Source organism: Aureococcus anophagefferens (genome assembly GCF_000186865.1).
Source record: "Aureococcus anophagefferens unplaced genomic scaffold AURANscaffold_30, whole genome shotgun sequence".
Taxonomy (NCBI): Eukaryota; class Pelagophyceae; order Pelagomonadales; family Pelagomonadaceae; genus Aureococcus; species Aureococcus anophagefferens.
In genome coordinates this window covers 411,523-422,975 of record NW_008705589.1, presented here as the reverse complement: position 1 = coordinate 422,975, position 11,453 = coordinate 411,523, and the positions used below count along the sequence as shown (strand labels likewise).

General features: G+C 65.8%; 2 protein-coding genes across 2 annotated transcripts in view; one reads left to right on the top strand and one right to left on the bottom strand.

The window, feature by feature from the left end:
* Positions 1 to 355: 355 nt before the first annotated feature.
* On the bottom strand, positions 356 to 1,215 carry AURANDRAFT_7513 (hypothetical protein; the record flags this gene model as incomplete). The annotated part of the gene is made up of 4 exons (XM_009042357.1): positions 356 to 437; positions 567 to 732; positions 831 to 864; positions 1,006 to 1,215. Coding segments are annotated over 4 exons (492 nt in total), but the record flags the coding sequence as incomplete, so codon positions are not given.
* A 3,234-nt stretch (positions 1,216 to 4,449) lies between these two features.
* AURANDRAFT_72473 (hypothetical protein) overlaps positions 4,450 to 11,453 on the top strand; it is a gene marked incomplete at both ends in the record, with an annotated part of 21,305 nt that continues 14,301 nt past the window's right edge. The window contains 6 exons of the mRNA XM_009042371.1: positions 4,450 to 4,923; positions 5,127 to 5,350; positions 5,565 to 6,818; positions 7,171 to 7,179; positions 7,531 to 7,557; positions 8,266 to 8,293. Coding sequence (XP_009040619.1) covers positions 4,450 to 4,923; positions 5,127 to 5,350; positions 5,565 to 6,818; positions 7,171 to 7,179; positions 7,531 to 7,557; positions 8,266 to 8,293 — 2,016 coding nt within the window. The remainder of the gene's footprint in view (positions 4,924 to 5,126; positions 5,351 to 5,564; positions 6,819 to 7,170; positions 7,180 to 7,530; positions 7,558 to 8,265; positions 8,294 to 11,453) is intronic.

The following is an 11,453-nucleotide window of genomic DNA, read 5'->3' as shown; positions in this document are numbered from 1 at the left end:
CCTGCGCCGCGCGCGCCGCCTTGGGCCGGCGCGCGCTCGATAGCGACCGCCGCCCGCCGGAGCCGCGGCCGCGGCGCGCGCATCCGGCGCCGGTATCGCACGCGTCGCGGGCCCAAAGGACGACGTGCTCGACCTGGGGAGCATCGGGGTGGGCACTTCCTGACTTTGCGAGTTCCCGCCCCGGTTCTGTTCCGCTCGTTTCCGCTCGTCCGTACACGAGCGATCATCCATCTTTCTGGGCGTTCTTGAAGCGTGGACGCGTGTCTCCCGACGATCGATCGCGGCGTGCTCGAGTCGGAGCGGCGTGGGCGCGCGCGTCTCGGGCGCCGCGGCCGGCCTTGTACGGGTGATGCTTGAGCGTGCAGACGGGGACGAGGTCCTCGGCGCCGCCGGCCGCGCCCGGGTCAGCCGTCGCGCCGTAGCTCTCCGTCACGTGCCTGGGCGACGCGGGGTGCCCGACGCCCCAGGCCCCGCGCGCGGTCGCGCCCCGCGCGGGCGGCGGCGCGCCCCACGGCGACCGCGGGGCCGGGTTGCGGCGTCGGCCCGCGTCGGCGCCGGGTGCGCACGGCACGGCCGGCTGCACGGACCCGGCGGCGCCGAGGGTCCCGCAGTCGACGAGGGGCAAGGTTCGCGCGACGCAGATGCCGTCGACGAAGAGCCGCGCCTCGACGCTGTCGAGCGCCGTAAAGACGAGGTCGACACCGGCCCAGAAGTCATCGTCGAAGATGTCGCCTGCCGCGGCGCTCGGGGGGGGGGGGGTCGACGCCGGGTCGCGCCGACGGTCGTCGCGTCGACGCGGTGCGGGAACCTGCGTCGAGACGGAGCGGTACGCCAAGGCCAAACGTCGCGACGCTCGAGCTCGGCCTCATCGAGGGCGCGTCGGCTGAGGTTCGGACGAGCGATGTCCCTCCGTCGCGCTCTCGAAAGGCGGCCGAAGGGCGTCGCCCCGGGCGCGCGCGCCGCCTCGCGTCGAAGCTTCGCGTTCCGCGCGGGCGGGGGCGCGACGACGTCGACGTCGTCGTTGAAGCGCCGTGCGGCAGCGGCGGCCGTCGTCGCCTTGTTCGCGCCGATGTCGCCGGGCCGGTAGAGGAACTGGCGGCTCAGATTCGAGACCTCGATGGCGTCGTCGTCGGCGACGAGCACGCGCCGCACGCCGAGGAGCGCGAGGTTCTTGAGGATCTCGCAGCCCGTCGCGCCTGCCCCGAACACGACCAGCGAGTCGGGCTCGTCCGGCCACCCTTCGGAACTCTCCGGCTCGGTCGAATCGAAGCGGTCTCGGCCGACGTTCGGACGAGCGGCCTTCTTCCGTCGAGTCCTCGACGGATCGCCGAGATGGCCCCTCGAAACCGTTCGATGCCGCTCACGTCGAAAATGCGTCGAATCATTGGTTTCCCGCCCAGCGTCGCGCCCGCGCCGACGACGAAGACTGTCGCGCGCTGGAGCCGCCGGAGGCCCTCGTTGCCAAAGGCGGCCCGCGCCGCGGCGTAGCGGTCCGCGGCGCCCGGGCGCCCCCCCGGCGGCGGCACCGGCGCGGCTGCGGCCGCGACGAGGAACTGCGCGTCCGCCGGGCCGCCGAGCGCGCCGCCGGCGAGCGCCTTGAGCGCGTCGTGCGCCGCTGCGCCGGCGGCGACGGCAGCGGCGCAGCCCAGGGCCGGCGCGGCCGGGCCACCACCCCGCTCCGGGACCATCGCGCGCACGGCGGCGAAGGGCCGCCCACCTCCATCGACGCACGCGGCCGGCGCGCGCGCCGCGAGCACGGCCGCGAGCGGCCGCTGCGCGACCGGTCGCGCGGCCGGCGCGACCTCCGCGACGTAGCGCGCGCCGGCGTCGAGGGAGGCTCCAGGCGGCACCGCCGCCGTCAGCACCGACGGCGACTCGACGTTTACGACCGCGAGCGTCGCCGCGGCCACGCCGCGCGCGCCGGAGCGCAGCACGAGCGCGTCGCCCTCGGCGGCGTCGTGCCGCTCGCCGCCAGCCGTCGCGACAACGACGGTGCCGGCGGCGTCGCCGGCTGCGAGCGGTTCGAGGAGCTTCGGCTCCGCGGCGGACCCGCCTGCGGCGGCGGCGCGCCGTCGGCGCGCGGGCGCCGCGCGCGGCGGCGCCGCGGGGCTCGCGAAGCTCGCGGCCGACGGCGCGGAAGCCGTCGCCGAAGTCGTCGAAGACGAAGAACTCGGCGCCGGCGCACACGGCCCAGACGAGAGCCGTGCGCGACGGCGACCTGCGGCGACGGCGCGGTCGCGATCGCGGTCGCGGATCGCGGCCGCGGCGGAGCGGCGCGGCGGCGCCGGCGGCCGCCGGCGGCACGCGACGTCGAGCGTCGTCGCCTGCGGACGACGCGCTTCGCCTGCCCCCCCCCCACCCCGGCCCCCGTCAGCCCCCTCGCGCGCGCGCGCGCCGACGCCGGCCGCCGCGTCGTCCGCGCCGCCTGCGCCGGACGCGACCGGTGAGCTTTGCGCGTCCGGCCGAGCTTCGATCCTCTCGAGCTCGGTCGAATCGAAACCGCTTCGGCCGATTCCGGGCCTCCCCGTCTTCTCCCAGGTCGCGTTCGACGGAGGGCCAAGAAATCCTGTCGAAACGGGCCACGCGCGCCGGCGTCGAAGCCGCCTCGAAGATTCGGGTTCCGCCCGGCGCGCCGCAGCCGCAGCAGACGACGGCGTCGAAGTCGCCGCGCGCGACGCGCGCAGCGAGCGCATCGAGGCCCTCGTCGCTCGTCGCCTGCGCGCGCGCGCGTCAGATGATCGGTCCGCGCCGCGCGCGCGGACGCCGCCGCGCGACGACGGCGCACCGCGAGCTGAGCTCGGCGGCGCCGGCGGCCGTCGCCGCCGCGCGCGACCTCGCGGGCGCGCGCGACGCGTAGAAGTGCGCGCCGAGGTCGGCTGCGGCGCGCGGCGCGCGCGCGTCGCCCGCGACGGTGATCGACGCCACGCCCGCGAGCGCCAGATTCTTGCACACCTCCGCGCCGACGCCGTCGGCGCCGAAGACGAGGACCCGGCCGGCCATGATCTTCTCCTGGGCGCCGCGCCCGAAGGTGAGCAGCTGGCGGCTGTAGAGCTGATCGCCGCCCTTGGCGGCCGCGGCCACACAGGCCATGCAAATCACGCAGCCGAACATGAGCAAGCCCAATTCGGTAGCTGTCGCCCGACGGACCGCAGTGAACTATCGACGACGGACTGTCGCACACGTATCTTGGTCGTGCATGTACGGAGGTGCCAATTGGGATGCGCCGACGCTTGCAAAACCACGATTTTCGACGAAAAATGATGGTTCGACGATCGATTTGCGCTTCCAACGCACGGACTCGGGGCTCGTGCGAAAATGAGCTCATTTCCTGACTTTCGATTTTTTGGCGGAGCACACGACGAAAAAAAGCTCGAGCGACGGGGCGAAGGCAGCTTTTTTCGCAGCGCTTCGTCGCATCGTGCGCGCGGTGCGTACGGCGCTCGACTTCATGCGACAGCGGCGATCAAGTTGCCAAGTATCGGCATCGAGCATCGACGCTGAAGTCGGCAAGTATCGCCCTGAATATCGCTCCCTATCGATTATCGACGTGCTATTTTTGGGTTCGGCGGCTGAATATCGGCTGAATATCGGCTCAGTGTCGCTGAGTATCGGCTGAATATCGCTGAATATCGGCTGAATCATGATGTCGCTCCCTATTGGTCTATCGATTCGAAGGAGGCCTCGAAAGGGGCCGGCGCGGCGGCAAATATCGCCGATTCTATCGCTCCGGAAAAGCCGGCAAGTATCGGGGCGTTGGAATGGTTGCTTGTCGCTCTTGGTTGCATGCGCGACGCAAAGCAGCTATCGGCAGCTGGAGGGCTGCTCGGCCACGACCTCCACTCGGTTGAAATTTATGATCGAGCGTCAAAACCACCAGTTTGCTCGAGTTCGAGATCCAAACTGGTCGATAGAGCCAAAACAAGCATATTCCCGGTGGAATCGAGTGGTCTCCAGCGGCTCCAGGGGCAGTATAGTGAACTTGGATAAGAGATCTATCTGAATTGAGTAGCTTCCGAGTCGTGATTCCCCATCATCCCCGTAATTTACATTACCCTGTTCCCTCTCTATCGCGACGTCACACTATGGAGATGACACTGCACTTCCCCGTAACGTTGACATCAACGTTCCTTAGTACCCTAGTTTGGGGTATCTCTCTCTAGAGGAGGCTGCCGCCACGCGGAGGGACCCCCACCGCGGAGCGACGCGCGGCCGCCGCGCGGAACGCGATCATCGAGTGGTCGGATTGGACATCGGACTCCCATCCAACGCGTCGGACTCGTCTTAGAACGCGTCACTACGGGTGGTTCCTACGGAAGCCACGCTACTGGGGGACCCTCCGCAGAGCCGGATTCCTGAATCCGGCGCTCATACCACTCAGAGCTAGCGCTGCATTCTCGTGACACTGGATACGCTGGATACGCTGGATATATTTCGCGTGCGTGCGTCCGGATGGCGGCGTCTCCCAGGCCGGCGGGGGGCGAGCGGCGCGCGGCGGCGGGCGTCGCGCTGGGCCTGGCCGGAGCGGCCCTCGGCGTGTCCCTCGTACGGGCCGCCGCGGGCGCCCAGCGCCTCGAGGTCGCATCGCTCGCCGCCGGCGCCTCTGGGAGCGTCGGCGCGCGCCGGGGCGCGGCGCGGTCCCTGTGCCTCGACTACTGCGCGGGCGTTGGGTCCCGGGATGCGGCGTGCGACATCTGCGCCGTCGCGTCTTTCGTGCACCTCCACAACGCGTACGAGGACGCGGCGGGCAAGCCCCTCGGGGAGGGCTACTACCCGTACGAGTACCTCGCCGAGGTGTGGCAGCCGACGGTCTTCGAGGTGGACGATGCCGTCGTCGGCGCGGCCTTCCTGCGGCGCGTGGCGTCGGCGGCTTGGGTCGTCGGCGGCGGCGCCGCGGACGTCGCCGCGAACGGCACCGCGGCGAGCGTGACGCCGCTGGCCGCGCGGGCCACGCCTCGCGCGCCTTCCAACGTCGACGCGCGGCGGCCGCCCCGGCCGCGCCGCCGCCGCGGACGAGAGATGGTCGCACGATTGGCTGGGGCGTGCTGCGGCTGCGCGTGGGGGGCCAACGCCGCGCCGCGCGCAGGTTCTCAGCGCCGGGCGCCTACAATGCGTCACTGGCTCTCGAGGTCCGGGCCCGGGGCGGCGCGATCTACGCCTACGCCTACGCCTTCGACGTCACCGTGAAGCACGTGCGGCGCGAGATCCGCCGGCTTACGGACGCGGACCGGGGCCGGTTCCTCGACGCGCTCCAGCTCATGTACAGCACGCCCCAGGACGTCGGCGAGGCGCTTTACGGGCCCAAGTTCAAGAGCGGCAACTACCTCGTCCGCAAGCACCTCTACGGCGCCGCGTCGAAGGACTGCGACCATTGGCACGACGACGCGGGCGTCGCCCCGCGCCGGAAATGACCGGCGAGCCGGACCCGTCCGGCCTGACTCCAATTCAATCCCCTCGAGCTTCGTCGACGTCGCTTCGGCCGATATCTGGACGAGCGATCTGCTCTCGCCCACCTCTCGAAGAAGAGCGGGATGCCGAAGCGATGCAGAGAGAGTCTTGCGCGGAAGCCGAGGAAAATCGTCCGTGCGGGGCCCAGGCATCGTCACGCACCACCTCGCGTACACGCTCGAGGCGGAGCAGTCGCTCCAGGCCATCCACCCCGCGGTTTCCATCCCCTATTGGGACTACACCATCGACGCTTACTATTACAATACGACGACGACGACGACCGGCGCGGGCTGCGGCGCGGGCTGCTGGGGCGACGAGTGGACCGAGAGCGCACTCTTCCGCGACGACTGGTTCGGCCCCGTGGCGAACGCGACGACGCGCTACGTCGTCGCGAGCGGCCGCTGGAGCCACATGCCCGTGCTCACGGATGCCTGGGGCTACAGCGACATCGTCTCCCCCTACGGCTACCTCCGGTCGCCGTGGAACTGCAACCCGAACCCGTTCCTCTCGCGGTCGCGAGAGGTCCTCGGCTCGCGGGACGTGGCGCAGTACCCAGATTGCGCCGAGTTCTACACCGCCTTCAACTCAAGCGACATCGGCGCTCTCTTCTCCTACTTCAACGGCAACCTCCACGGGCCCATGCACATCCTCACTGGCGGCCTCTGGGGCGACGACCCGAAGAAGGAGCGGGACCTCGACCTCTGGTTCGAGGACGAGCGCCATGTCACGGCCTACAAGGAGCTCCTCCCTAACGTCCTGCTTATGGCGAAGTTCCTCTGGCGCCAGGGCTACCTCACGTGCCCCACGTTTTGCTCGCGCGACGCCAGCGCAGCGGACTGCGCGTGCTCGTGCCCCGAGGACCTTCGCGCCGGCTGGGACTACGAGGAGTTCTGGCACCGCACGGGCCTCCGCAACGTCACGGACCGCACCTTCCACTTTGGCGACTGGAACATCCCCAGCCTCACGAAGGCCGTGTGCCACGTCGGCCACGTCGGCGACTCTTTCTCGTCGGCCGCATCACAGGACCCCATCTTCTGGGTCCTCCACCCCCTCGCCGACCGTTTTATCGCCTACCGCCGTCTCCTCACTCACGAGGGCCTCATGACCCTCGACGAGACGTGGGACTACGACCACGCGCGCATCGCCTCGGACACGCACAGCACGTGCGACTGGGCGGACGTCGATGCGGGCCTGTCCCTCCTGCCGACTTGCACGCCCGGCACTTGCGCGGGTCACAAGGAGGACGACCTCCTGCCGTTCACCGGGTTCCAGGGCACAGGCGACACGTACACGAACCGCGAGTTCTGGGACTACGTCTCGCCCCTCAACGAGCACCTCCCCTACACCTACGACACGTTCACCACCTGGCCCGCGTGCGAAGCCCAGGGCCTCTACTTCGCCGATTTTGACACGCGCCGCTAACTTGCATGGCCCCGACGCCCGGCGCCCTAGGTGAGACTCGTGTGGAGGTAATGATCAAACTGTTGGCATATTGTCCAGAGCAAAAATGGAGGAATTTGGAAGGCGTGTAGGGTCAGACACGAGGTGGGCACGCACCCGTGAGGGTGCAAGTGGGCACTGGCAGTTGCCAGTAGGGTATATGGAGGATGTTGTGGAAGAAGCCAGTGAAGGGTATGGCCGGAGGCATGAAGAACTTGAAAGCGACCAATCGCATGACGTGCTGCACGGTTATTAGTTATAAATATTTGAAATTAATTAGCGCAGGCGGCTTAAGTGGCGGCTTAAACGATGTTGGATCGATCTCTGACTCTGAGTTTGGTATGTGCGAGTCTCGAGGGGAGATTATGAGAGTACTTCGCAGTAGGAATTCGGGGTCGGACGTCCCGAAACTTCAGTCCATGCTCTGGGGGAATACGGAGAAACTGACATCCCTCATCCCCGCCCCTCAGCGCCGCGGGAGCGCCCGTTATGCGGCGGGAAAGATACAGTGTACGCTCTGCATGCTGGGTGTTGCTCTGCATGGACTCGGAGCGTGGCTCCCGAAAAGGACGCCCTGGCGGATCCTGTGGACCTTAGAGAGAACAACGCGGAGAAACCCGCCGGGAAACAGAGATTGACGCGCAGGTCCACCGGCAACCAGCCGCAATTTTTGTAACTTCGACGCTAGCCTAGCTGTCTGTTTGCAAATCGGAGGTATTGGTAGCCAGCTGGCGCGTGCCAGTTCCGCTGATGTGGCCGCGTCCTAGTTCCGCTGATGGCCTGGAATAGGAAGGCCGGGGGCTATGGTACTTCTCCTTCTTACACTGGCGACCTTCATCAGAGATGTTCTCGCGTACAGGTCTAGGGCCTTGGCGAGCGCTGTATCAGTCGAGTCCGCGCCCGAGTCGGCCTTGTATCGGCGAAGGGCGACCTCATGCTTGTGCGCCTCAGCCTTTAGGAGGAGGACAGAACTTCTCCGATGAACGGCTTCGCCTGTGGATTTGGCTCCCAGCTCCGCAGGATTCGAGATGAGGGGCGTGGCATTGATTTCTAGTACACATGGACCGGATTTGCCAGACTGGCCGACTCGCCGCGCAGTCTGGCGACGGACGCTGCTCTCTCGACGGAGAAGGAGCAGGGGCAAGGAACCAGTAGGGTTGATGTCATCACCGGTGCGTTGGTTGTGGAGTGTCGAGAGGCGAGCGACACGAGTGGCGCGAGCCCTCCTGCGCCGGTCCACGTCGATCTCCTGCCTTTGGCCCCCCATCGCATTGTCAGATGACAGCGGCAACGTGCCAAGCGGGTACGCGGCGAGAGTGGTGATGTGCGGTCGGTCTCTGGTGTTGGTCACGCGCCTACAAGCACAAAAGTTTCATCCAGGCGAGAGTCGTTCATGGGCATGGACGCAGTCAATCACATGCTCAATGATCTGCGCCAGCTGGTCCACTTCGCCGAATGCTTCGAGCCCGTCCAGGGTGCACCGTCCGAGGCCGCCACTCTCCCCTCGCGCGTATCATCGTCGCTGCTCACTTCAGCGTCTGACTCGCCCCCTTCGCGCAGCTCGCCGTCGCCGTCGACAGAGCCTTGCGATCGCGGTGAGTCAATGGCTGGATTGCTGTCGGTAGTTTCCTCAGCTGTGATAGCGAGCCGCAGCGGATCCCCCGCCTCGAGGCGGTTGAGCTCAGAGTCCCTCTTGTCGATGTTACAGGAAATTTTCTCCTCGTCCCGCACAATTGATATGGTGCCAGAGAGAACGTCTCCAGCGTGGTCACTCTGGAGTCCAACCTGCGATTTGCGCGCATCGACGGCGGCTCCTAAGCCGCGATCCTTGCGGAATTCCCGAAAGGCGGCATCGCCATCCATCTCCGCGAGCAGTGCGCTTTCGCTGGTCGCAGCGAGAGGTACTACGTCATCGAAGCTGGCGAAATTCCGACCACCGGGAAGGTCCTTCTTGCTCGCGAAGTCACGCTCGAGACTGGCCTCCTCGCCCTCGGCGTCGCGCAAGACATCACTGATTTGTTTGGTCTTTTCGACGTAGTCACTCCGTAGCTCTGTAAGAGCGCCATGCGCTAAAGCAGCCTCTCCGAGTTCCAATCCAATGGCCTCGATTGTCGTCACGATGTCCCGGCTCTTTCCCTCGAAGTGTTCCTGCCGGCTCCGGAGCGTAGATCGTCGCTCGTCGATCCTCTCCTGGGCCGTCGTTGGGCGGCTCCGGTGAGGTAGAGGCGATTCAGCATAGTCCCCGAAGTCGTCATCATCATTGTGGGGGTGATCGGTCCTCTCTTCAGGCTCGACAATTACACGCTCCAGCGCCGCAATCTGGTCATCGCTGATGCTCCCACCCTCGGCGATGACCGTCTCTAGCTGTCTGAGGGCATTATCGGCGTGTTTGATGTGCGCGATGCGTTTCTTGAGACGCTTCTGCTTCTTCTTGGCCTCGTCCTGGGCCTTCTTGAGCTCGTACTCGCGGTGTAAAATTGCCTTGAATTTTTCCTGGATCTCGCGGATCCGTGCAAGATATATGTCCTTGCGCGCCTTGAGATTTCGTTTCTTGCGCTCAAGTGCCCCTAGCCGCTTCGCGTACCGCGCTCTGTGTTTCGACACGTTAGACACTGTTGTGCGGTAGAACAACTTTTCCAAGAACAAACGGTACTCGACGGCGCTAATACCGTCGGTCCAGGTGTCAACCAATTCGAAAATGGATTTCTCAAACTGCTCAAAGCTCATGCCACCGGAGATGCCGACGTCCTTGACAAAGTCCGTTTCCACGATTTCTCGCACCTCCTTGTACTCAAAGTCACTTGGCGTGAAGATCGCCTTAGCAAACTTGAGGAAAGTTTCGATGCACTCGTTCTGGGGGACCATAATTAACGTCCGTGCATTTGAGGACGTCGGGCGATAGCTTGATAAGAGGTCACCGCGCGGGTTCTTCTTGGAGCCCTGTGCGGAGCCCCGCACAGGGCGTTCGTTTTCGCTGGCAGAGCGAGCAGCCAGTGTGGCCATTGCCGCGAAGACATAGCTCTCTGAATTCTCGACACGCCCGTCTGCGTCGACGACCGCCGGGAGGGGCGAAAACGGACGCCCTCGCAGTTGGCTCGAGGTGGGATGCTCCCCCTGGAGATCGTCCGGGATCGGATCGAACTGTTTCTTCAAGGGACTGGCTGTGTGCGTTTTCGGTGCAATTTGGGGCCCAAACGTGTCGAAGAACACTTTGATCCAACGCTGGACGACCAGGTCCGCACGAAGCGCCATCCGCCGGTGGTGATTTTTTTTCGAGTACAATCGCACATCCCCGTCGTCGCGCACCACAGACGACGACATTCCGTCTAACTCAAAGCCGTACATTTTCTCAGTGGAGACCAACCCGGCCTTGCCCATCACATCGCTACAATCCTGCACCCGCTCCAGGGAGGCCACGAAAACCGCCTCCGGGCCTAATTTTGCGACTCTAGCAGCCTCAGCGACGTCCTTCTTACTTGAGTGCTTACCCTGGCGGCCAATGTACCCCTTGTGCTTCTTCACTTTCTTCGCCATGCATGACATCGTCCCATCATCGACGACATTCTGTAATTAGATCTACTTAGGCCCAGTTTTTACATCGTCAAAAGTCAAGATCTGTGCAGTCCGCAAATCATGCGTTTTCGAGCTACAAAATACAAGAGGTATGCACAAACAACCTTAACCACTGTCATGCTGATCTGAGATGAGTGCTCTGAGAATGGGGTGAGGTAGTGGTGGTGGTGGTGGGGGTGGTACCCCTGGGGCCGCTGGAGACCACTCGAATCCACCGGAAATATGCTTGTTTTGGCTCTATCGACCAGTTTTGATCTCGAGCTTGAGCAAACTGGTGGTTTTGACGCTCGATCATAAATTTCGACCGTGTGGAGGTCATGGCCGAGCAGCCCTCCAGCTGCCGATCGGCCAGAACGGGTGGTTCACAGGCTTCGTTGACCCCATGTTGCAGCTGTTTTGACCACTCATTTTGAGCAAGTCGCGACACAAGACACCACACACACAGGAGCACCCTACCCTGCCTTCACCATCGGCCTTACCGAGCCTCTACCGGCTCTACTGGTCCTCTCACACATTCCTAACATACTCTGTGTCACTCTGGGTTATGGGCCCACTATGCGCTCCTGCGCGCGCGCCCGGCTAGCCGCCGGGCGCAGCCTGCTCGCGCGACACCCACCGGGTCCCTCGCGCAGCAACAGGGCGCTGCGAAGCGTCCTGCGGCACGGCAGCGCGGCGAGGCAGCCCGCGCCCCGCCGCGCAGCCCATTTTTCGCCGCGGCTCTGGCCGCGGCGGGGCGCGGCTCCTCCTGCCTTCCGGGGGAGTCGCGCGCGGCGCCCTTCGGCGTCGCAGGCCCGGAGCCACCTCCGGCGCCAAAACGACACGCGCGTCTTCCGAACGGACGAGAACGCGAACGAAGGGCATCGCGGACACGCGCCACCACGGCGCCCCGCCGCCCGCCCCCTCTGCGGCTCCTCCCTCCTCGCGGGGGAGTCGCCCCGCGGCGCCTCCTCGGCGTCGCGCTGGCTCGCCGCCGCCGCCGCCTTTCTGCGCGAACT